Raw genomic sequence first — 22,566 nt, 5'->3', positions numbered from 1 at the left:
GTACTTATTTTCTTACATTTATTTTTTATTTTTAAAGTGATAATATTTAAATGTACATACATATACAGTATATGCTTACATAAAGTATAAATAGGGATTGTTGCCGAGGGCTACATTTGAACATTTATTTCCCTGAGGATCAGAAAAGTGACAAAACAAGGTTATATTGATCAATGTTGGCTCCTTTTGTACAACCACTTTTCAATGTATTTTGACTTTCTAGTCTTAGTGTGTAAAATCAATGGTTTAATGCTCCTGCGAGTATACTTTATAATGTCAGTCTGCGTATAGAAATTTAAAAAATGATTATTATTCCGTCATTGTAGTAAATATAGCTAACCTGGGACAGCAAGCATAGAGGCAGTGACAATAGGAGAGGTATGAATTGGGCTGTGGGAAATAGTTTTTGAGCACTACCTTTTATTCCTAGTTTCTTGGACAGTTAAAATAAGTTCAGTCTACATTAATAATCATATAGTAGTAGAAATACTCTTATCTTGTCCTTAAGCGAATCTGAACTAAGCAGGGTCTGATATGCACTTGTGAAGTCGACCAATAACAGCCTCACTTGACACTGTGATAGGCCATTGTCATTCACCTCGTCATGGTTTTTAGGTCACCGTGAAATATTTTTTTTCGAACTGCATTTGATAGTAAGTTTTAAAGTAGCGGTTGTGAAGATATATTTTAAAAAAAAATGTAGGTATATTCACAGTATGTTGAAAAGGTACTATAGATGCTTAAAATCTGTTCTACAATCTTATTTTCACTGAGATTGCTCCTAAGACCCCTATGAATACTGAGAATTCACAATATATTGAATCCAACAAAATATTTCCTCCCATGATGCTCAAATGAATAAACTACATGTTGGAAGCATCATCAACCAGTCGTGTAAAAGGGTACTTCACAATCACAGGTGTGCTGTGAGACGAGCAATTAAAACATGTAGCTTTAAACTTGAAAAAAAGAGAAAAACCATGATCTGGTATAACGAAAGACACATGCATAGCGACACTCTCCCGAAATGAAACTGACAGCACACTGGAATTTTCATTTTCATTCAAGAGTGCTGAAGTAAAACAGCCTTGTCATTCCTAAAACATGACAGCTCATAATCTTCTGTAATTCCAATTCATTTTGGAGTTGTGCCCTGAAGCAACAGCACACCTTTTTCTTTGAGGCATCTTTACAGACACCAAAATCAGTGACAAGCTTAATAGAAATATTCTACAGGCACTGCATGTACATTTCATTTATTAGATTGTGATAACGGTGGCGTAGTGGTTAGCGCTGCTGCCTCACAGCGCCAGGGTCCTAGGTTCGAATCTGGCCTACGGTACTGTCTGTGTGGAGTTTGCATGTTCTCCCCGTGTTCGCGTGGGTTTTCTCCCACAGTCCAAAGACATGCTGTTCAGGTTGATTGGTCACTCTAAATTGCCCTCTGTATGAGTGTGTGTGTGTGGTGCCCTGCGATGGACTGGCGTCCCGTCCAGGGTGTAGTCTCGCCTTGCACCCTGTGTATGCCGGGTTAGGCACCGGCTCACCGCGACCCTGTAAAGGAGTAAGCGGTTAATGGTAATGGATGGATCGATGGAGATCGTGATAAAGGAAAGACCAACTTGGGATGAGAATCACAATAGCCAGTAAGGCCAGTTCAAAAGAGTACAGTCCAAGAAACAGACAGAACTGAAGAATTCTGCAGTTGTAATAACATTGTTCGCATTATTGTGAATATAGAGAAGCTAGGTGTAACTGAAATGACAAGCTAAAGACTGCTGTGCTAAGTTTGAACCCAGAGCACGTACACAAGGTCAGAACTCATTGGTCCAACAAGTTATTTTTAGTAATATTCAATCAATCAATCTTTATTTTTTATATAGCACCTTTCACAAAAAGTTGCGCTGAACAAGAGAAAAAATTAAAACATATTCTGAAGGACTTCAGCTCAATGTCAGCCAGTGGGATTAAGTCAAATGACCTGCTCTCTGTACAGACAACAGACCTATAGATCTTCACTAACACTAAAGAGCACTACATAAACCAGTCAACAGTCAAACTTTTAAAGTCATATTTTTCTTTCCTTGGTGCACTAGAATCACATTACATTTTATACTCATATATGCTCCCTGGTGAATGCTTACTACATTTTCTCGTTGTGTTTTCCTACTGTATATTCTACTTAATAAGAACCTGGAACAGACCTTTGGCATTCTCTAAAGGTAGGCTCTCCCTCTCTCCCTAAAGCCTTTTTGCCATGTTGTGAACTAAAAAGACAGGCTTCCGTTTCTACCTGAAGCAGCAGGTGGTTATGCATATAATCTGCCAGATCTGCTTTATTTTTTTTTCCAGGAAAGTTAATCTGAAACTCAAAAACACTTCTTAACAAGCATATGTTGTCTTTGGTATCTGTTACAATACAGAAACTGGAACATAAATATTGCATTTTTAATAGTATCCATTGATATGCAAGACTACAAACATCACTTTATTGCTCCTATTTATGATCTGGTTGTAATATTTCTGTATTTCTTGTGTGCTGTATTTTCTTGTATATATAATCTTGTTTGTTACCTGCTGTTTACAAACAAACAAAAAAAACTACAAATTGAGCTGGATCCTCATGAGTGCTGCTTTCTTTCATTAAGAAAAAACATGCTGTTGTTGTTAACAGAAATGCTATCAGGAATTCAGGTGCAATGAACTGCTACTTACATCAGTGCAAACATGTAAACTACTTGCCATCTGTAAAAACAAAACAGTGTCTTTCAAAGCACGTACAGTATAAAAGCAGTCAGTGGTCACATTGTGGCCGGAATAATACACAATTAAACTACTTCTAAAGTATGTATTGCTCAACCTACAATATACTCATTCAGAAAATTGTATAAACATGTCTTTTGTCAGTATTCTGTAACCAGGATCGTCTCCGGATACTTTATATCTGTACACTGAGGAAATCTTCAAGCGTTGTAGAAAGGCTGGCTCCAGTTCTTCCATACTCTAAGAACAAATGCTAAAGTTCATCACGTTGGACACCTGTGGAAGAGAGTGTGTTCTTTTAATTCAACAACCCAGGTTAACACCTGTCTTCAGGGCAGCCTGTGCAGATCAGTTTGACATTGAAGCCTACAGCATTTCTAATGGAAGGTACTTTCATTGTTAGAAGTGAACATTAAGACAGCATTATAATCACACTGCAGCTGTTACATGCCAGGCTTTTTCAAAAGCTATTGCTGGGATTGGTGCGGGCATGTCTATTGTATTTTTTATTGGCAGGAATTGCTGGGCATATTCTGAATACAGTGATACAGAAAAAGACACCAATGCAATAAAGAAAATCTCAATGGAATCCATTACACTGGGACATAAACTTTATTTTTTCACATATACTTACTGTATATAATTTCATAATTTAAAAAAATATAATTACACCTGAAACCATTATACAGAAATATCAATACAGATTATTGAAATAGATTTATTTTTTCCTTAAAACAGATAATGTTTTAGTCCAAGTTAATAAATAAAACAAACTTCACAATGCCAAGCTTTGTGATCTTCTATTATTGCGAATGCATTGCTATCCTTACCTTTGTTAGCTTTTGACTTTGCGTGCCGGTTGACCTGTATATTTTTCTGTTCTTCAAGCTGCTTCAGCAAGTGCTTTATTTCATTATCATACTCCACCCATTCTGGCACTATCCTCATAGCCGCCTTCAGTTTGGGCTCTTTCGTCTTTGGATTATTGCACTACAATACATAAACCAACAAAAATAGTATACGAAATTATATGTTAGCGTAAAATAGCATAGGATTGTGGGACATAGTTTAAAAAAAAAAAATAAAAATAAAAAGAAATTAAACTGCCCTTTCCCACAATGATGACATACACAGTGTTTATATAGCTTTTACAAGAGACTGAAACATTGATCATCTGTAACAATCCATATTGCATGATATGTTATCTTGCCAGGAGCTAACCAAACTCCTAAAACATCACTGAGTGCACTAGAAAACATACCGTAACTGAACCTACACACTGCTGTGCCTAGAAAAGGAGAACCTTGAAGATCACAAAGCAACGTTTTGTTACTTAATGTACGGTACGCTGCAGACTAATTTAAACTTCGCTTTGAGGTAGAATAGAAGACCTGAAGGGTAGTTGCTATCGAGCAATGTGCAATTTACTCTGGTTATATGAGGTATACAAGTACCTGTAACGAAAACTCCCTGATCATCAGGTACAAATGCTTTGAACGGTTTTTAAAAGATGATATGTACGGACTCTGAGAACAAATTAATTCATCTCGACAGGCTTTGAAAGTGAAATTAGCACCTGTTCAATCCCCACCTAAAGGCTAACATCTGCATAATCTTTCAAGTGTCTAATAAAGCTATATGCTTGCACTGACCGATTTCTTTGCTAGCATAATGTCACTCAGTCTACATACAGTATGAAGTGCACTGGCAAGTTATCTAAAAAACCAGCAAAGAACTGGGCCCATGGCTCACAGGGGACTAGCTGACAAACTGCCATCTGTGCTGGGAATTGTACTCTCCTCAGATACCTTATTTACAATTAAAAGCGACAGCATTTTAATGGCAAAACAGAGCGGTACTGTTATTTTGCCAAGATGGTATTTATTGTAACATTGCATGTGGAGTGTAAAAGTGCAATGTTAGTTCTAATGTAGTTACTTCCAAATGTAGCAGAGGCCTGGAGTGATACTTATCCATACTGATGCCACTAAATACCCAGAATAAAGAAAGTTAATCAAGGGAATCAGACTCTCAAGCTGCTCTTGTAAGATAACTACCCATGAAAAGTCTTTAAAAATCCTGTTGTGTGCACTTTGCAAGCACGTATATGCGCAAATGGGAGGAAATGTTATTGAGTAAATTAGAATGACATCACAAAAGACATTCAATTCCAAGAGAAATAAATGTGTGGTTACCATGGCATCAAAAGCCTATAAATACCTCTCCTATGTTTGTTTTCAAACACTTTCCCTTGACAAAAGCATGTTAAACATACCGAAACGTTGGGAGGCTGGCTCTTCAAGCAAAAACTTTATATAGACCAAAATACAAAGTTATAGACCAAAATACAAAACAACCCTATTCTGTAGTCCTTAGTCATTTTCTGTAAAGCCTCTACACTATATGAATCCTAAAGGGGATTTGTAAGGGTGGCTGATGTCCCCGAATAGATATCTGTGAAGGAGTGTCACCACACTAGGACAATTGAGAAGTGTTTGCCTACTTTTTTTCCTCCATTCTCCATACATTTCCTCATTTTGTAAGGTAATTTTGTGAGGTCATTTTAGAAGGTCGCACAACACACTGGAGAGCCTCTGCCTCATTCTTCACAACGCAGAGAGGTTTCATACACATCAGCGTAACCACCCCTCTGTGTTTTATTTCCATTCAATACAACATACCAGATCAATAGTTTTAGCAGTCTTCTTGGAGTGGTCATCACACCAGGTTTCACACCACAGCCACTCCTGTGGAAGAGACTTGATGGCCACCTGGTGGATCATGTTATTGGGTAGGTCCTTCAGAGAGAAGAAACAGAAGAATATACTAATACAACATATTTTCCACATCCTACGCTTTACAGAGCAGGTGAATGACAGAACAAAGTGCAAAGTGCACACAGCAGCACCGATGTAGCTGCAAATACAGTAGGTACTGTAAATTATTAGTTATACGTTTTTAAGCTAATGTCATGCAAATAATATTGATGCAGACAACGAAGAGCTAGACAACCTAAGCTTCATGCCCATGACTAATATCTTATGCAATTGCATGGTAATTACTTTGTTACACAGTCAATGTAGTTGTTGTATATTAAGGTTTACAATTTCTGTCACATTCTGCTCGCAAAACAAATAAAGAATATATAATATAATAGTAGAATAAAACAAACACAAATGTGTGCATGGGTCAGAAGACGTTTAATATGACTGTCGAGTGCTGAATCATTTGATATGTGAAATTTCAAACATTATATGCTTCCTACATCTGAGTATGACGGCAAAATGCAAATCAGTGTTGTAGTTCACACTTCAGAGCAATCATTTTGCTTCTATCTATAAATACTTCTCACTGGTCATGTCTTTTCAGTCTTAACTGTTTCCCTTTATTCCAGTGTATAACAAGGAGAGGAAAAAAAAAATCTTGCTGTCATGCTTTGTTAACGGACACATAAGGGTTTTAATTTGCAGATGTAGCTCCAATTTGTTCTGCAGCATTGCAGCCATCCAGGGTGCACTGGGCTTCACCACACTCTGCTAGAGTGGACCCTTACAAAGCCCTTGCCATGGTTTAATTTAGCTAAAGCCTGCTACAATAAAACATGCTGGGATCAGCTATAAATAATAACATTTATGCTTTTGTGCTCTTAAGCCTGCAAAGTCGGTAATCACATTTTTTTTATTTTTTTTATATATATTGCTAAAACCTGCTCCATTCAGAATCAATCAATGAAGAAAACATAAATAAACATGCTCAACATTTTTTCATTCCAATGCAAAACGCTTATAATAAATGTTGCACATATGATAGGACAGCCTTATGCAAGAGTGTGGATTGACTACAACAGTGGCTGTTTCCCTCATTATTTGGGTTTTTTTGTTCTGGCCTCTTGATTGGTTACACAAGGCTCACACAAGATGGTAGTCAAGTCCGTATCCTTATGTGACTTTTTTTTTTTTTGCATGCAGACAAAATATTTTTTAGGAAAATGCAAACTCCAAAACATTCTAGAAAGTATGACAACTGCCATTTCAATGAAAGAAAAACTATTCTTTAAAATCAAAGAAAGTTTGCTTTTTAGCCTAGTATAAAATTACACAGAATTCAATGGTTAAATAGTGTTATATACCTGTCCAGCAGTTTATGCTATTGCTCTCACACCCTTATAGAGCCTAGTTTATCAGTTTTACCTTTATCCCAAAACACTGCTGCGATTATAAACTGGAAAACATATGCTTTGTGGTCCTCATCTCCTGTACACATGCTGTAGAGAGAGCTTTCCTTTTTGAACCCTCCTATATGAACCCTTCAATTCAACTTTCTCTTTAAAATCATATCCGCCACATAAACCAGTCTGCACTCTAGAATCTTAAGATAGAAATAAAGCTCCTTCATTGTGCGTACCTGATCCAGATTAGACAGGCTGTTTGGGTCCTGACTGAGTGCCTGATACTGACCCCTGAGCCTGTCTCCAGCAGCAATCTTTCTGAACTTCTTTAGGTCAACGACGTACAAGGCACTGGTGGGGGGGGGGGGGGGGGGGGGGGGGGCGGACGACAAAAAAAAAAAACATGTCAAGACTCAAAAATAGACTAGTTTACAAAAGGCAAAGTATGCACTCACATTGTTGGAAAGACGCCTTGAAATCAGAAGGGGGAAAAAATAAACAACTAGATACTGCTTTAGTCATACATCTGTAGTAGAGTCCATACCTCTCGATCTCCACACTGAAAAGATTCTACACTAACCAGATATAAGCTTACCCTCTATGTTTACCCCTTCAAAATGCACTAATTCAAACAAAGGCAAAAAATGTAATCAAATAAACAGAAAATGTGTCTGTCATTACTGGCTTCAGAGTTCTGTTATTATAACAACAATGCCGTTATACTTTAATTATACACAGCTTGTTTTTAAAACCATATACAGACGGCCTGGAAAAACCACCCAACAGATGGAACCCCAGCCATGAAATAGAAACATCATCATCATCATCATCATCATCATCATCATCATCATCATCATCATCATCACTACTATTCTATTATTACAAAAATATATATATATGCTTAACTCTTAGCGGTCCATTTATTTAGCGCATCTCAGATCCAATTTATTTTCACACGCGCAGTTTATTTTAGACACGCTGTTTAAAAGAATTTTTTTCACAGTAAAACAGGTTTAAAAGGCACTGCATATCAACAGGACACTCAGTACTGCATCTCCAGCCCCGCCCCATCCCTTGTTCGCTGCATTTTTCAAATACCTCTTCATAGTAGTGCATACCCATAAATCATCTCCTGATCACTCGTTTTATCACCAAACTCCTTAATAATGCGATCCAAGTCATTATTTTATTACTATAACATCTAAAAAAAGCTCTGCAAATGTCTGTGATATTCTTTGAGTGCTGGATGCAGAAGCTTCTCTCGGCTCCTATCGGTCTCACTCGGCCATTGAATGGTTTTCTCGGCTTTTTCCGGAGAAAAAACGACTAGAGACCTGTTTTCTACGTCTTTTTGATGATGTCGGACAGGGTCCGACATTGGACTGGAAAAGGAAAATTGCAATGTCGGAACAGGTCCGACATAGGGCTGCAAAGAGTTAAAGGTTAAAATTGACAATAAATTAATTGAACTTGGAAGCGTAAGAATTTAGCCAGCAATAGTTATTATTTTGAATGATAAATTAATACTTTGTGTAAATACAACAGTCCCATAACAGTATCAGAACCTGAACAAAATTGCGGATCCAATCCATAAATCAAATATTTTCAAACACGCAGCAAAGATGCAGGTTGGTGCAAAGTCAAAAGGGGATCAGAATAAACCATGTATCCTACCTGATGTGATACTTCCGGTTTGCTAAATGAGACGCCCAGTATCCTGACTTCCAGAAGCGGTACCCGTCCATTTCCTTGCGACTGTCACAGAATGGGGTGTAACCGTATGGGGCGCCCTTCAGATCCAGGTCCCTCAGCTCCTTCAAATCAGCCCTCACAATCTGACCAGGACAGGAGAAAGAAAACTCATTATAAGTGTGTTTCACACAGTAATCTACAGAATAGGATTCAGCTTGTCTAATAAACAGCTGGGATTTTTAGGCAGTTCATGTGGTTTGTAAGCTAGGAGATGTGATGTTTTTCACGTAGGCGGGTCTTGCCTATGAAGTCAGACAAGGTCAGTAGTATGGCAAGTTCTTAGTAGTCACACAACCTTAATCACAAATGACATGCACAGGAACCTTTTCTTACACAAATAAGCTGATGCCATTTAACTGCTAAGAGTTGAGGCTCACGGGTTAGAGTTGTCTAGCTCAGTGGTCAATAGAAGACATCGATCACCAGTCTTGACAATTTGGCATATTGATCAAGTATCATACCAAAAGACTGGCAAAAGTTTTATGACAACCACTATATGAAAAAGAATTAATAAAAGGTGGTGAAATTGTATTAAGTAGTGACTGTCTGAAAAGGTTTTACTTAGAAAATAATTACTTTTGCATATCTCATGAAATCTGGACAGTCAACCCGGATATTTACACTGGATGGAACACTTCCATTCAATATGTTTTTCAAGCTCATTTCATTAACGTATTAGCAACCAGCGCTCTTATTAATACCTGATCAGCATCCACAAAGATGATTTTATCCACAGCCAGAGGGAACAGCACATCTAAAAACAGGATCTTGTGTCCCCAGATGATCCTCTGTTTCTCGGTCTGCTGGTGGAGCCAGCGAGGCCACTTATACTGCACTAACTCATACTGAAAGTCATATGCTTTGGCCATGTGTGGAATCGATTCCTGCAAACAGACAAAAAACAATGCTAAAGAATTACCCAAGTGCCAAATATTCATTTCTGTTTGAGTATTGAGATTACATGTACATTTAACAGACATAATCCAAACCTGTTTTTTATTTAGCCATTATTTAGCCATTAAGCATTGAAAATATCTCAAGCCTTATTATATTGTTTCAGCGATGCTTAGTAAAGACTGGGTCTAGGGAAAATCAATGCATGTACACAGTATTGAACAGAAAGCTTTACACAATACAGAACCTTCACCCTTTTTCACTGTTGTAGTTTTTCTTGCCAACACAAGCTGTTTCAGGCTTCATACATTATGTTATTTTGCTTAAAAGTATTTAAAGAAGGCATATCCACATATGACCTTTGCTTTTGGGGGAGTTAGGGCAATTTAGTCAGAAGGACCATGGCTAAATGTTTTACATGATATAGAAACACATACAGTAGTACAGCAAACATTTACAGCATACTGGGCTACCTACCAAGCCTAAACCTGCTTTGAGATCTCATATGGTAGTAACAATCACTTTGACTTATTTTTCATGTTGCAAACTCGATCAACAAAACCCTTTCTAAGCTTACTGACTCAACCAAAATTCTGCAGAGGGAAACTATGCAGACACCTACTGGCCTTCTCCAACATGCAGTACTACTCCGTTGGTAAAATAGCTTGAAGATAGTACTACTTATGAGCTACTGGGTCAACCCAACTAGAAGAGATTACATACATCACAATTAATTTAAAAAAAAATCAACAAGGAGGTTGTGGGGTTTTTTAAATTTTTTTTTTACCTTTTTTGTCTGATAGCAGTCACGTTAGAGCACAAAACGACCACTTGTATCTCTACTAAATTGTTCATAACATCATTCAGACTATTTACCTTAAACATTGGCGACAGGTAGTTTTTCAGGAACCAAAACTTGACGGGCGTTTTGGTGTGTCGCAAAACTGAAAGCATCATTATTCTGAAACCAAGAGTAGTAAGTAGTCATTATATGATTATAAGTCGTAAGGCATAACAGACGTTCCTTTCTTTTTTCTTTTTTTTTTGTATCTCACCTTAAAAAGCGCTCATACAAATGTCCCGATGCAACTGAGAATATGTTCAGAATATCCGCTTTCTCCTTTTTGGCATCATCCGAAGGAGATCCTCCTGTGAAACTTTAGTTTGACACATTTATCATCAGTAACAACAATACATACTTAATTAGCACATATCGAATGATGCACATTCACTGATTTGTTTTTTGAAAACAAGAAAGACTGTCCAGTCACAAGACACCAAATGTGAGGCACACTGAATTTAGAATGTAGAGCCTTCTGGGTTTACTATACGATATACATCGTCAATGTGTATGCTACTGTGGAACAATGCAATACTGTACTTTCAGCCAGGTCCGTCTTTAAAAAAGATACACAGCAAAGCACACATGATTCCTTATTCATCAAGCTGATTTAATATGTATCCAACCTGATCAACTGAAGCTGATAAACAAATACTTATGTAACAACTGAAGCCATGAGTGCAAGTACCTATCATCGAAATAGTAAGTAGTGGATGGTTGGATTTTGGTAGGGATGGAACCAAAGTTTCACGCCATGGAACCAAACCCTACAAAAGGACTATTAATGGTAGCAAGTCAGAGGAAGAACCTGTTAACTGTGTTTTAAAATCACAGCAAATCAAACTTCAAATGTTTTTTATTTTTATTTATTTCTCTCAGGTTTCCAAAAACTGTTAATTATAAAACTACTTGAAGCACAGATAGCTTCAATTGCTTCTGGCTAGATAGCATGCAACATAAGGATGACATACTGCAATGGTATAAGAAAGAAAGATTTGCACTCTACTAACCAGCTAAGGTTAAATCACTGCAACAAATGCACAGGCTATACACATTTAACACAATATATTTGCATGCACAAAGGAACCTATTTAACAGAAAGGGCATTCTGGCACTAGGATTTTAACATCACTCAAACTCTAACCAGGGCAGATTGTGCGCAGCTCCTTCACTGAAGACACCACTGATTAGGAGAGCATGTTGCTCAAACAATAAATCCCTGGGTTAATGCCTTGAGCTCTTGCAGTCAGTTTAACTGGGTAAAAGACAGCTACAGTGTTACTATCACTCATCTCCACAACAGCTGACACAGTTTCCCTCAAGCAGGGCTGGAATCTGTTGAGCTGCTGTTCTGTTTCTTTTCTCATCATTTAAATCTAAAAAGCCTGCTTCCAAGCAGCACAAGGTGTGATCTGCAGCGATACAAGCAGCTCTCTAGTGGTGTCTCAGTCTCCCACCAGAGGAAAAAACTGCTTTCCCTTGTCTCCAAAGAATTAGACACCCCTACAGTATACTGTAGCAAGGACTTCAAGAGACTGGGAAGTTTTTAGCTAACAGGAAGTGAAGTCTTGTAATCTGCTGTATATGCCAGGGTTGGCCAAACTTCCTGACCCTACGAGTCGGATACCAAAATTTTCATATAGCCGAGAGCCGCAAGACAAATATTGTAAAACATGAAATGTTTGCCAGCAAGACATTTTAAATACTAGCATTGGTTTTAAAATAAATAAATAAATAAATAAATAAATAAATAAATAATCCATTCTCTAACATTACAACGGAATCTTGCACTTACTCTGTGCAGTACAGTAGCTGTTATCTTTTGATGGCAGCAAAATACACAAGAACAAGGGAGAACACTGCAGAGCCTTACAGTTTCTGTGTAATTTATATTGCGCCCTAGACCTACAGTGTATTCAACTTTAAATCTAACACTGTGGTGTTTTTCCATTATTTCTTTTTATACTGTATGTAACAGGCACTGTAAATAAAATATATTCAGTTTTTATGAAGCAAAATGTCACCAAAAAACACATTAAAAAAGTTTGTAGCGGTTCTTTTTGACAAGCTCTTCCCTTGAAGATCTGAATGCTTGGTTTAAAAAAAAAAAAAAAAAACTTTTTTTTTTATGACTGCTGCGTGTATTAAATACTTTTGGAGATCTTTGTGGATGACAAATGCACTGTATTTTGAAAGGGATTACAGTACCTGCTCATGATGAGACGCAAGATATGTAAATATAATATTAAATTTACACCTGCAATATAACACTTAAATGCATTCTCTAGTCTAGCGCCAAAACTCAAATTTTATAAAAAGATTTATTCATCTGAATAAGGATGTTTGGCACGAGCAATATTCCATGTCATACAAAACTTATCTGCATCATCTTCTTTACTGAATGCCGAAAGGAACATCTGCTGACTGCTGAGGCGTGCTTTTAAAGAGGCCACCTTGTTTCTCCTCAAGTCTGATCCAGGAGGATATTCAGATGAAAAGTGGTTGTGATTTGTTTCATAATGATGTTTGAGGTTGCTCGCTTTGTACAGACTACAGCGTGTAAGCGATTTGTTGCAGATGAGACACAGATGTTTACCACTGTTTTCAGTGAAAGCAAACTCTTCCTCCTGTTCTGGCTTAAAACCATACTTTCGTTTATTACTGGTGGAGGGTTTGCTCAATGCCATTGTCTTTACGAAACGAACCAGCACTTAATTCTGACATTTACTTTCAACTGCACGTCCGGCTTTCACGCGAGGTGACTGAAATACGCATGCACCAGCGCACGGTGTCAAAGGTCATCAAGTGACAAAATGTCCTTGCAGTGAACATGCAGTCTCAAAAGAAACTTAAGGGTGAGAAGAAAGAATAATAAAGATGAATGAATAGAGAACAAAAATAATGAACTTGTTGCGTTTATTTTTACTTTCTCTATTTTCTTTTTGTTTATTATTCTTTCTTCAGTTCATTTGAACCGCAGTGTGCGCGTCACCCAGCATTTCACCAGGAGCCCCACTTGGACTTCCCGTGAGCCGTGGTTTGGCCACCTATGGTATATGTCTTTGGTTTTCCACATATGGAAAAAGGTGCGAGAACATCTTTAACTTTAGAAGTATTACGAGTCCAAATATTTTCATATTCTATTAGTTTAAAACATATTTGTAGAAGTTACAGACATGCTGACTTTTGCAGATGTTATGTAGATATGTCAACATTACAGTAAGAAGTTACATTGTGGGTTGAAGACAGTCATTCTGGATTTCTAACACAATCCTGGGTCTCAGTCGTATACATTCCGCTGAATATCTTTTTAACTGAAACTACTTCAGGATTCATCTATTTTAGTCTAAAAAAATAAATATAATTTTTTTTTTTTTTTTTTTAAATACATTTTGGAACATTACTGAAAATGTATGATGCAGCAGTGATCATACAGAAACCAAAAAAGCTATGTAACTAGTCACTATATTAAAAAATGTGGCTGCTGAATGTGACACTTCCTACCTTTCCTTCATAGACTTCCACAAGCTTTCCACATTGAGCAGTAAGTAAGGAGACAGACACATATTATAGTTAGCAAAAAAGAAAAAAGAAAAAACACATTATGCAGAAAAACAAGCTGTTACCACTAATACAAACAGCATCCATTCCTCTTCCAAGGACATGGCTTGTTCAGTTATTTCCTACCCCAGTCAAGCTTATGGAAGAATGCCACATTTCTTGCTCTGCAGCACTGCTTTTCCACCACCTTGCAGCATATTTGGTTAACATGAAATCAGGTTTAGTTTCATAAAAACAAAATTGTTTCGGGGTTGTTCAAAATTGTTCAAGTTTTTGGCAGCCAAGTGCCAACACTAAATTATGAATCCAATTGTTTTTTCTATACCAATTAGGATATTACAAAAAGCTAGTCTCCATTATTTTTTTATTATAATGAAAATCATATATTTACAACACAATAAAATAAAAAATAGACAAATATGAAAAAGATCAACATGTAAGCACAACACTGTGGTACATAATACAAGTTTGCCCCTTGCAGCTACAGAAGACACAGGATGAGTTCTATTGTCTGTCATGGTTCACTCCAAAAACGTTACATCTCTGAACAAGTATCTGGAATAATATAGTAACAGTTAACAGTAAAGCCGCTATTTCCCCCCTACGCAACTTCTTAATGCCATCCAATTTATCAACTTGAGTGTAAATTTGTTTTGTACTTTCGGCATTACCAACTCAGACGACTCCTTTTGTCTGTGATTCTATTAAAAGAAATGTAAAAACCTCACCTTGTAATTGATTCCCATAGTCCTTTGTCCTCTGTTCCATCACTGAGCAGATCTTCGTTTATTTTATCTGCCCTTTTCTGCACCTAGACCACAGATAAACCAATTGCAGCTGAACAGAAATCATATATAGAAAAAGGTTCTTTATTTAACTGATGCTTTTTGCAATTTAAGATAGTAAGTAATAAATGATATTACTGTAAGTCACTTATTTTAATTCATCATATAATTCTATTTCAATATTGACTATATTATTAAAAAGTGTTGCTTCAAAGTCCACCCTTAGGAAGGTAAACAAAGAACCACAACATACACAGCTAGAATAACAAAAACAAGGCTCTTGTTGGTATACCTACCTTTACATTGATGATTTTGCTGTGGAAACTATTCAACACAACAATGACATTGTCAGAATCAGCAGGTGAATCTGTGCCATCATGACTACAAGGGAAGAAAAAAAAAAAAAAAACCTAAGAACAGTCAAAATAACTTGAGAAAAAAATACTGGAAGAAACAAAATTTGTTTCTTCCAGGCAAAGGTTTTGATTTGAAGTCTTTTTCAATGTCTTCGAATGTAGTTATGGATGATTCATCTACACCATCACCGGATTTAAGAAGGAACAGATCCCTACAATACCACTCACACTGCTTTCTTTTCTATCTGCAATGAATACAGCTTTATTCCGAAGTGCTTATAGAGCAAACGAGCTTGCACACGAAACAAAAAGATAGAGATGAGACACAGAGAAAACACATGACAGAATCGCTCTGGAAACTAATGCCAAAAGAACATAGACAAACACTTCACTGAAGAGCACAGGATTCATACCAGAACACAAGCAACACAACTATCACCACAGCAGTCATACTACACAAGAGAGAAACTACTTTTCCTTGATTTAAACAACTTCCTGTGGACATACACAGTGACAAACTACATGATGAAATATATTCTGTCACAATGGATCAAAAAATCCCCCAATTCTTCATGATTCCTCTGCACTATCACAGACCTGCATCTCTCTAATTAATGAGTGAAAACTCTCTATTACCTATAGCAATGTCCAAAGTGTTGAGAAATGTCCGTACCGTATAGAAATGAATACAAGCTGATGCCTTTTGTATCAATCATGATGGCTGCATCTACCACAAATGAACTTTAGGAACAAAGGATCCTAAATAAGCAATGAGTGCAAGGGCAAAGGCTATGTTTTTCAAAGGAATGAAACCTTTTTAAATGGCAGATGTTCTGAGCAATTCCTTTCTAGGTTTAGAGTGTTCATTTTTATTAGAAATGTCATTTGTTAATAAATAGGGACTCAAGAGAGCAAAAGGGCAGTAGAACCTGTCCTTCTGCACCACTTGAAGAACAGTTTGCATTTGTCAGTTTATCATCATAAAGCAGGTTGTCAAAAGGTGTCACTTTGTGTTACTACCTGGCAAAATCTGAAGTTGCTGGAAATCAGATGAGAGTTGCAAAGCAAATTAAATCATGCTGCCATAAATAAAGAATCAAGTGATATTTTGCAGGCCGAAGCTTTAATAACTTAAGAAACACACAAGAACCTCCACTCGTGCATCAGGCATCACAGCCCAGATCTCTAGTTAATGTGTTCTTATGTCAGTTTAGAAAATCTGCTGAAGCAAGAGCAACATACCTATAAAACAAGAAACTTTTCTATCAGTGTTCACTGATAAGCTGTCATGACTCACTGACCCTTTATGACCTGAGCAGTTACTGAATGCAGGGAATTAGCCAAGTCCTGATGAAAGAGGCTTACCAAGTTATTGTTCACAGTGCAGAATGCTTAGATTGATGGGTATTAGAATTGATGTTCTTTTAACAGAAAACTATCTGGCCAAAGCGTGGAAGTAGTATATATCAATTTCTGTCCCACCTCAAGGGAGGATTCATATCTCATTCCCCCCTGTCAAAGACAAGCAGTGATGCCAATGCTCACTGGACCTGGGAGTTGTAGTGAAAAGTTTTTTCATCTAGAGTTGCCCAATAACTAGAGAAGGCCCTGTAACAACCAGATGAATAATGGCCCTGTCAGGATGAAAAATTAGATCTCCTTTTACCTTTACAAGTACAAGTGAAGAAATAAATCATAATAGATCTGAAGGTTCAGTGGGTGTCCTCCAATCCCACGACCAAGCCAGCTCGAGAGCGGATGTCAGCGAGCTAGTGGCCTCTGGAGGACAAAGGCCAGCCCTGCAGATGTCTGCTCTGCACTCACTGGTTGCCTGGCAGAGTTTGCTGCAGCAATTAGGAGACGCAGACCCTGATTGTTTTGCCTCCCTAACCCACAGGAGTGCCATAGCCAATGCGACGCTCCTTTAGGAATCCCAAGCGAAGACCGGGAAACGTGGTTGTGCTTTGACCAGATGAGCCACTCGGGGACCCCTGCTGGAAGCATTTTAATGTATAAAAAAAATATGAAAACTCATATAAATGATAGTTCTTTTTAATATGTTGACTATAGCGAGTGAGTAATTGCATGCTATATTTTTCCAAGATGTTTTAGTGCCCCGTCCGGTCAGTTTTGTTTTAGTCCGGCTTTCACAGACTCCTTCCTGTAAATTATGATATGTATGATTTGTGAAGATTTCCGCAAAATGAAGCCAGTTTTCATGTTCATCATGTAAAGAGTGAAAGGCAGAGATGGATGGACGGTCAGACGCGGTTCGGTACAATTGTGAAACAGAAAGGCTGACGTAACATTGCCAGTACAGGTATGTTTCAGTCAAAAAGCAACATTACAGTTATCACTAGTTCAAATTGCCCTTCCTGTTAAGCATGACTGTTCTCACTAGAATGTAGGTGAAGACATACAAATTTGAATACTGAATAATGGTTATATGTACAATAGTAAAAAAACAACTAAATCTTGATACCAGTATTTTCCCCACAGACCATGCATCTGAAAAAGCTTTATGAAAACATTTGTAATTCTGTACAGTAATTACAGTTGTGTACTACAACTCGTTGACTGGTAATCATTTTAAAACTATGTGCATTTTTTATTTATTTATTTATTTATTTATTTTAAATCACAAGATTTAACATGGATAAAATCTATGTTTCTTTTGTCTGCGCTGATTTTTGATCATTTTTAATCCCTTAGCAACAATTGCTAGAGGTAATGCTGAAATTACCTAACAACTACTTCTTTATTTTTTTACTCTAGGTGGGGGAGAACACATCAGGGGTAATTAGTCTTGGCCCTGCCCAGTCCTCCAAGGTTCTGAGGTGAGAAAGTGTAGCTTTGCAAGAGCAGGGTGATGCATTATTGTTTTAATGTTCCAACAGCAGTAAACAATCTATGCAATGCATTGGAGTAAGGGAAAACTTGCACACAATGATGATAAACTTTTTTGTTAAGTTATCAGATCTATAATATTCCCTTTAAATATTTGCAGTACTGTTTGAAGTGTGTACAATTCTTGATGACACATTTCAAATAGGATTGGTCTTGGCAAGATAATTAAACAAATAAATCAAACAATGAATGTAGCCAATAACAATACAAATGCTATTGCACCAATAAATCGTTTTTTGATGGTTTCTTCTGTTTTAACAGTCAGCCGGCAGAAACATTCTGGCATGGCTAAACACCAAGTCTCTTAAGTCAGAGTTTCTCCCAAGTTGCTCCTAATGGGAGGGAAAGGTTACTGTGAATAACATCTGCCGACAAATCCATCTTATCTCCTCTGTGCTCAGCATCTTGTAGCAGGTGATGTTCACCACCTGCAGAGGACAGACCTCTGGGTTTGATTTATGAAGGGAAGGTCATCTGCTTTTTAGATTCATAAATCAAATGCAAGCTACTGCTAAATGTATATAGATTTTTGTATTTTTTATTTAGAGGATGTTTAATGTTAAAACACAGCTCCTTGTAGCAGATAACAGGCTTAACTTTCTCTAGCCCAAGTCATGCTCTGCAATACAATCTGTTATGAGAACATCATTTTGTGAATGCTGAACAATGTTAAACATTTTCAAAATTAAATGGATTAGCCTTGCTGTTTTACTGTTGCATGGGATTCATATTATATTAATTACAGCCAAAACTATAAAGCCTGCCTCCTAAAATCGCGTAACGCCTACATGAAATGTACTATAAATATGTAAGCCTGATTTGTATTGTATATGTAACACAAAGCAATACTCACGCAAATATCTGATAGATATCTTCTGATCTTCCTTTACGTAACCTTAAGCTCCAGGCACCAGGATTTGCTTTTAATTGAAAATAGCCCTGTATTAAATCGACAGAGAAAAATAACAAAAAGACTTATATATTTCTACCTCTACATTTTCATTTTCAGAGTGCTTTACAACAAAGACTGAAGAAAATTGTTTTTGATGCAACAAAATAATTCATTTCTTATGAATCACGGCATTAATGATTTTTCTGGCTAAAGGTTAGTAAATGCGAACGCTCTGAATGTCGATAAGATTAAGGAAGCGCAATAAGTAATACTTTTAAAATATGACCTTACAACTTCTTTATAAAGCAGTCAATGTTTTTACCACCAGAGAAAGTCAGTCATAACAAACTGTTTATTTCTCCAAACTCAGCCCAGTGCACTGGTGTGCTTAGATCAGAGGTGCGCTGATGTTTATATTGGCAGCTTAAAGATTTAATAAAGCTAGCAGTTTTACATTGTGCAGTAAATGAAGCAATTCAATGAGGACACTGCAATAAAAGTTCAAAATGAAAATATTCATCTCAGGAAAGTTATTGATTCTTTGCTGTTTTCTGTAATCTTTATGTTGCCAGTTTAACTCTTTCCAGGGCTAACACCCAGCCTCCACAGGCAGCTATGGCTATGTTTACAAATGACTTGTGGCACCCAGAATGGAACGCTCCTTCTCGAATTTTACGTCATCATCCCGTCATCGTGCTTTAGTTCTCTATGTTTTGATGTCATCATTCTGTCATCGTGCTTTAGTTCTCTATGTTTTGATGTCATCATTCTGTCATCGTGCTTTAGTTCTCTATGTTTTGATGTCATCATTCTGTCATCGTGCTTTAGTTCTCTATGTTTTGATGTCATCATTCTGTCATCGTGCTTTAGTTCTCTATGTTTTGATGTCATCATCCCGTCATCGTGCTTTAGTTCTCTATGTTTTGATGTCATCATTCTGTCATCGTGCTTTAGTTCTCTATGTTTTGATGTCATCATTCTGTCATCGTGCTTTAGTTCTCTATGTTTTGATGTCATCATTCTGTCATCGTGCTTTAGTTCTCTATGTTTTGATGTCATCATCCCGTCATCGTGCTTTAGTTCTCTATGTTTTGATGTCATCATTCTGTCATCGTGCTTTAGTTCTCTATGTTTTGATGTCATCATTCTGTCATCGTGCTTTAGTTCTCTATGTTTTGATGTCATCATCCTGTCATCGTGCTTTAGTTCTCTATGTTTTGATGTCATCATTCTGTCATCGTGCTTTAGTTCTCTATGTTTTGATGTCATCATTCTGTCTTCTAAATTTTGGAAATGCGTGTTCCAAGCATGGAATGCTTGGAGGGGAATGGCCAGTGCCAGTTTGGTATGATGAACATCATTCCATGGGGCAAAATGTGTCAATTTCACAGGACAAACTGAACAATCATCATCATCATCATCTTACTGAGACAAAGATACACTTCCTTCTTGTCTCCTGTAATCCTGTTGCAAGTCTTGTGTTAACAAATGATGAAAATAGAGGTGCAACACCATAATAGATGGTAGATCACATTTCCATTCTTTATCATTTATTATTCAAAAATAACAAAGTTAAAAATCAAGCAATGTTTTGGCCATACAGCCTTCAACAGGCTGTAGGGAATAGACAAACAATCAAGAGTAATCCAAGTAAGTAGTAAGAACCTACCAGATTGGCCATCACTATGGTGTCTTGTATAAGGGGGGCCATTTTTACTCCCAGAGTAAACTGTAACCCACGGGGAGGCTGCCCAGTTGTCACATCGAAGCAATGCCCTTCAAGCAGCAGGTACTCCAGTTCGTATTCTGCTTTCACAATGCTGTCAATCTGAAAACGTACCACAAGTACCAGATTACCGTTTTGAATATTACTGGACTTTACTCTTATAAGCTAATATTTTTACTATAAGTTAACTGCTCTCAGTCGAACTCGCTCTTAATCGTAATTATTTACTGTATTCTTTGTTTTGCTCTTATTTGAATTGGATCTTTTTTGCTACTGATTTTATTGTACTTTACAACTGCTCTTATCTGTAATATGATACCCTGTAATGTTATATTCTGTAATGTGATATTTTGTAACAATTATAAGGTCACTCTGGATAAAGTTGTCTGCTAAGAAATAATAATAATAACAATAATTTAAATGCTAATTACCTGCAGAATAGTTAAATCACTGATATACAAGCAGTTAAGTTATATAAACCTGAATCGGTTCAGCAGTTAGTTTTCAATCAGAACACTTAATGAAGTAGATCGCCTTCCTGGCTTTGAGGTTTTAAAAGGTTTAAGGTGTGGTTAGATATAAATACACATTTTGTACCTTTTTTATTATCAAGTCTTAACTTTTTTCTTTTACTTTCTTTAATCAATGTTACCCTTTCAACAGTCAGGGTTTTCATTTGCAAATATGTCTACATGCCACAATTCTACAATTTTTCTCCAAGAAGAGTCCAGCTTCCTACCTCCTGCAGGTGGATGTTATCAAGGTCATGTGAGCTTTGCACAGCTTCCACCAGCCAGCTCTCTGGTGTGATCATGTTGAGCGTGAGAAGAGGAGATTCAGGCATTTCTAGAAACTTTGCCACAGGCCCTGGAGACAGGGTGTTGTTGGCCAAAAATGTCACATCAGGCTCCAAAACATAGCGATAAAAGCTGCAGAGATCCAATGAAAGTTACATTAGGAGTAACCAGCCACCTAAGATAGCGATTAGAGCAGGCATCAAAGGCTGTGTCCCTGTCTACAGACTGAAATAAGCATTTCGGGTGAGGCTGGCCAATACTCTATTCAAAGCCGTGTTTTGTCATTGTGGCAGTGTGGCAGGGAAAGTACGGAGATATGTGTGTATATGTAGGGAGTACTGGGTGGCAGGGACGGAGTTAAAATCCTTCCTGCAAACATGTGGGAATGTGGCTGGAGCCGTCAATTAAATGATTAATTAGGCTCCAGCCACAGGTGTATAAATAAGGTGTTAGTTGGAATTTTGTTGGTGAAGGAATGGTGCGGTGGACAGCGTGTGTTTTGTTTGTTTGGAAAGTGTATAATAAATGTGTGTGTAAGCGCTTGACTACAGCTTCCTGGTCTCGGTGTCTCGTTGGCAACGTGCAACCTGTCGCAGTCATGTTTAAAGTCAACACGCCGGGCTCAATCCAATTAACTTTTTAGCTGGGTAAGCATTTTGATAATATATAAATCCACGCTATAAACGGATCAAAATGTGTGAAGTTCTGTTTATTTGGAATAAATCTAAGGGTCCTAAAATTGCAAGGCATGATTTGAAATTATAATGCATTGCAGATACTTAAAACTTAAAAAAATACTTGGAACATCTTAAGTTGTTAGGGAATAATTGGGTGAAACATGTTACAATCATTACTTGTGTTAGTCAACACAAAGCAAAGTGCCCTCTCAATTGCCCTTGTTATTACACACTTATTGAACCGACAAACTAAAACCCCAGTTTACACGCAAGGGGGATATTTTACACTTTTTGAATGCAAGATGGAAATATGCAGGGTCAAATAAATGGTGCCTGATTCATAAAAGAAGAGCTGCTTGAAGTACAGCCGTGGCTCACCTGAGCACCACCTGACTGCAGAATGACTCTAAAATCAAGGCTTCACAAGCATGCAGCAAATATTAGGAA

General features: G+C 37.3%; 1 protein-coding gene across 3 annotated transcripts in view; it reads right to left on the bottom strand.

The window, feature by feature from the left end:
* Position 1: 1 nt before the first annotated feature.
* Positions 2-22,566, bottom strand: part of uggt2 (UDP-glucose glycoprotein glucosyltransferase 2) — a 60,403-nt gene continuing 37,838 nt past the window's right edge. The window contains exons 28-41 of one of the 3 annotated variants that reach the window (XM_059029292.1): positions 21,385-21,574; positions 20,589-20,747; positions 18,881-18,966; positions 15,061-15,145; positions 14,708-14,790; positions 13,923-13,946; positions 10,633-10,734; positions 10,454-10,538; positions 9,385-9,567; positions 8,606-8,766; positions 7,168-7,282; positions 5,445-5,561; positions 3,594-3,753; positions 2-3,039 (exon numbers count right to left, since the gene is read on the bottom strand). In XM_059029292.1, the coding sequence (XP_058885275.1) occupies positions 3,017-3,039; positions 3,594-3,753; positions 5,445-5,561; positions 7,168-7,282; positions 8,606-8,766; positions 9,385-9,567; positions 10,454-10,538; positions 10,633-10,734; positions 13,923-13,946; positions 14,708-14,790; positions 15,061-15,145; positions 18,881-18,966; positions 20,589-20,747; positions 21,385-21,574 (1,573 nt within the window). In that variant the 3' untranslated portion in view covers positions 2-3,016. The other 2 variants (XM_034012147.3, XM_059029293.1) reach the window with 2 other exon arrangements.

Source organism: Acipenser ruthenus, chromosome 8 (assembly GCF_902713425.1).
Source record: "Acipenser ruthenus chromosome 8, fAciRut3.2 maternal haplotype, whole genome shotgun sequence".
NCBI lineage: Eukaryota > Metazoa > Chordata > Actinopteri > Acipenseriformes > Acipenseridae > Acipenser > Acipenser ruthenus.
This window is presented reverse-complemented; position numbering and strand designations above follow the sequence as displayed.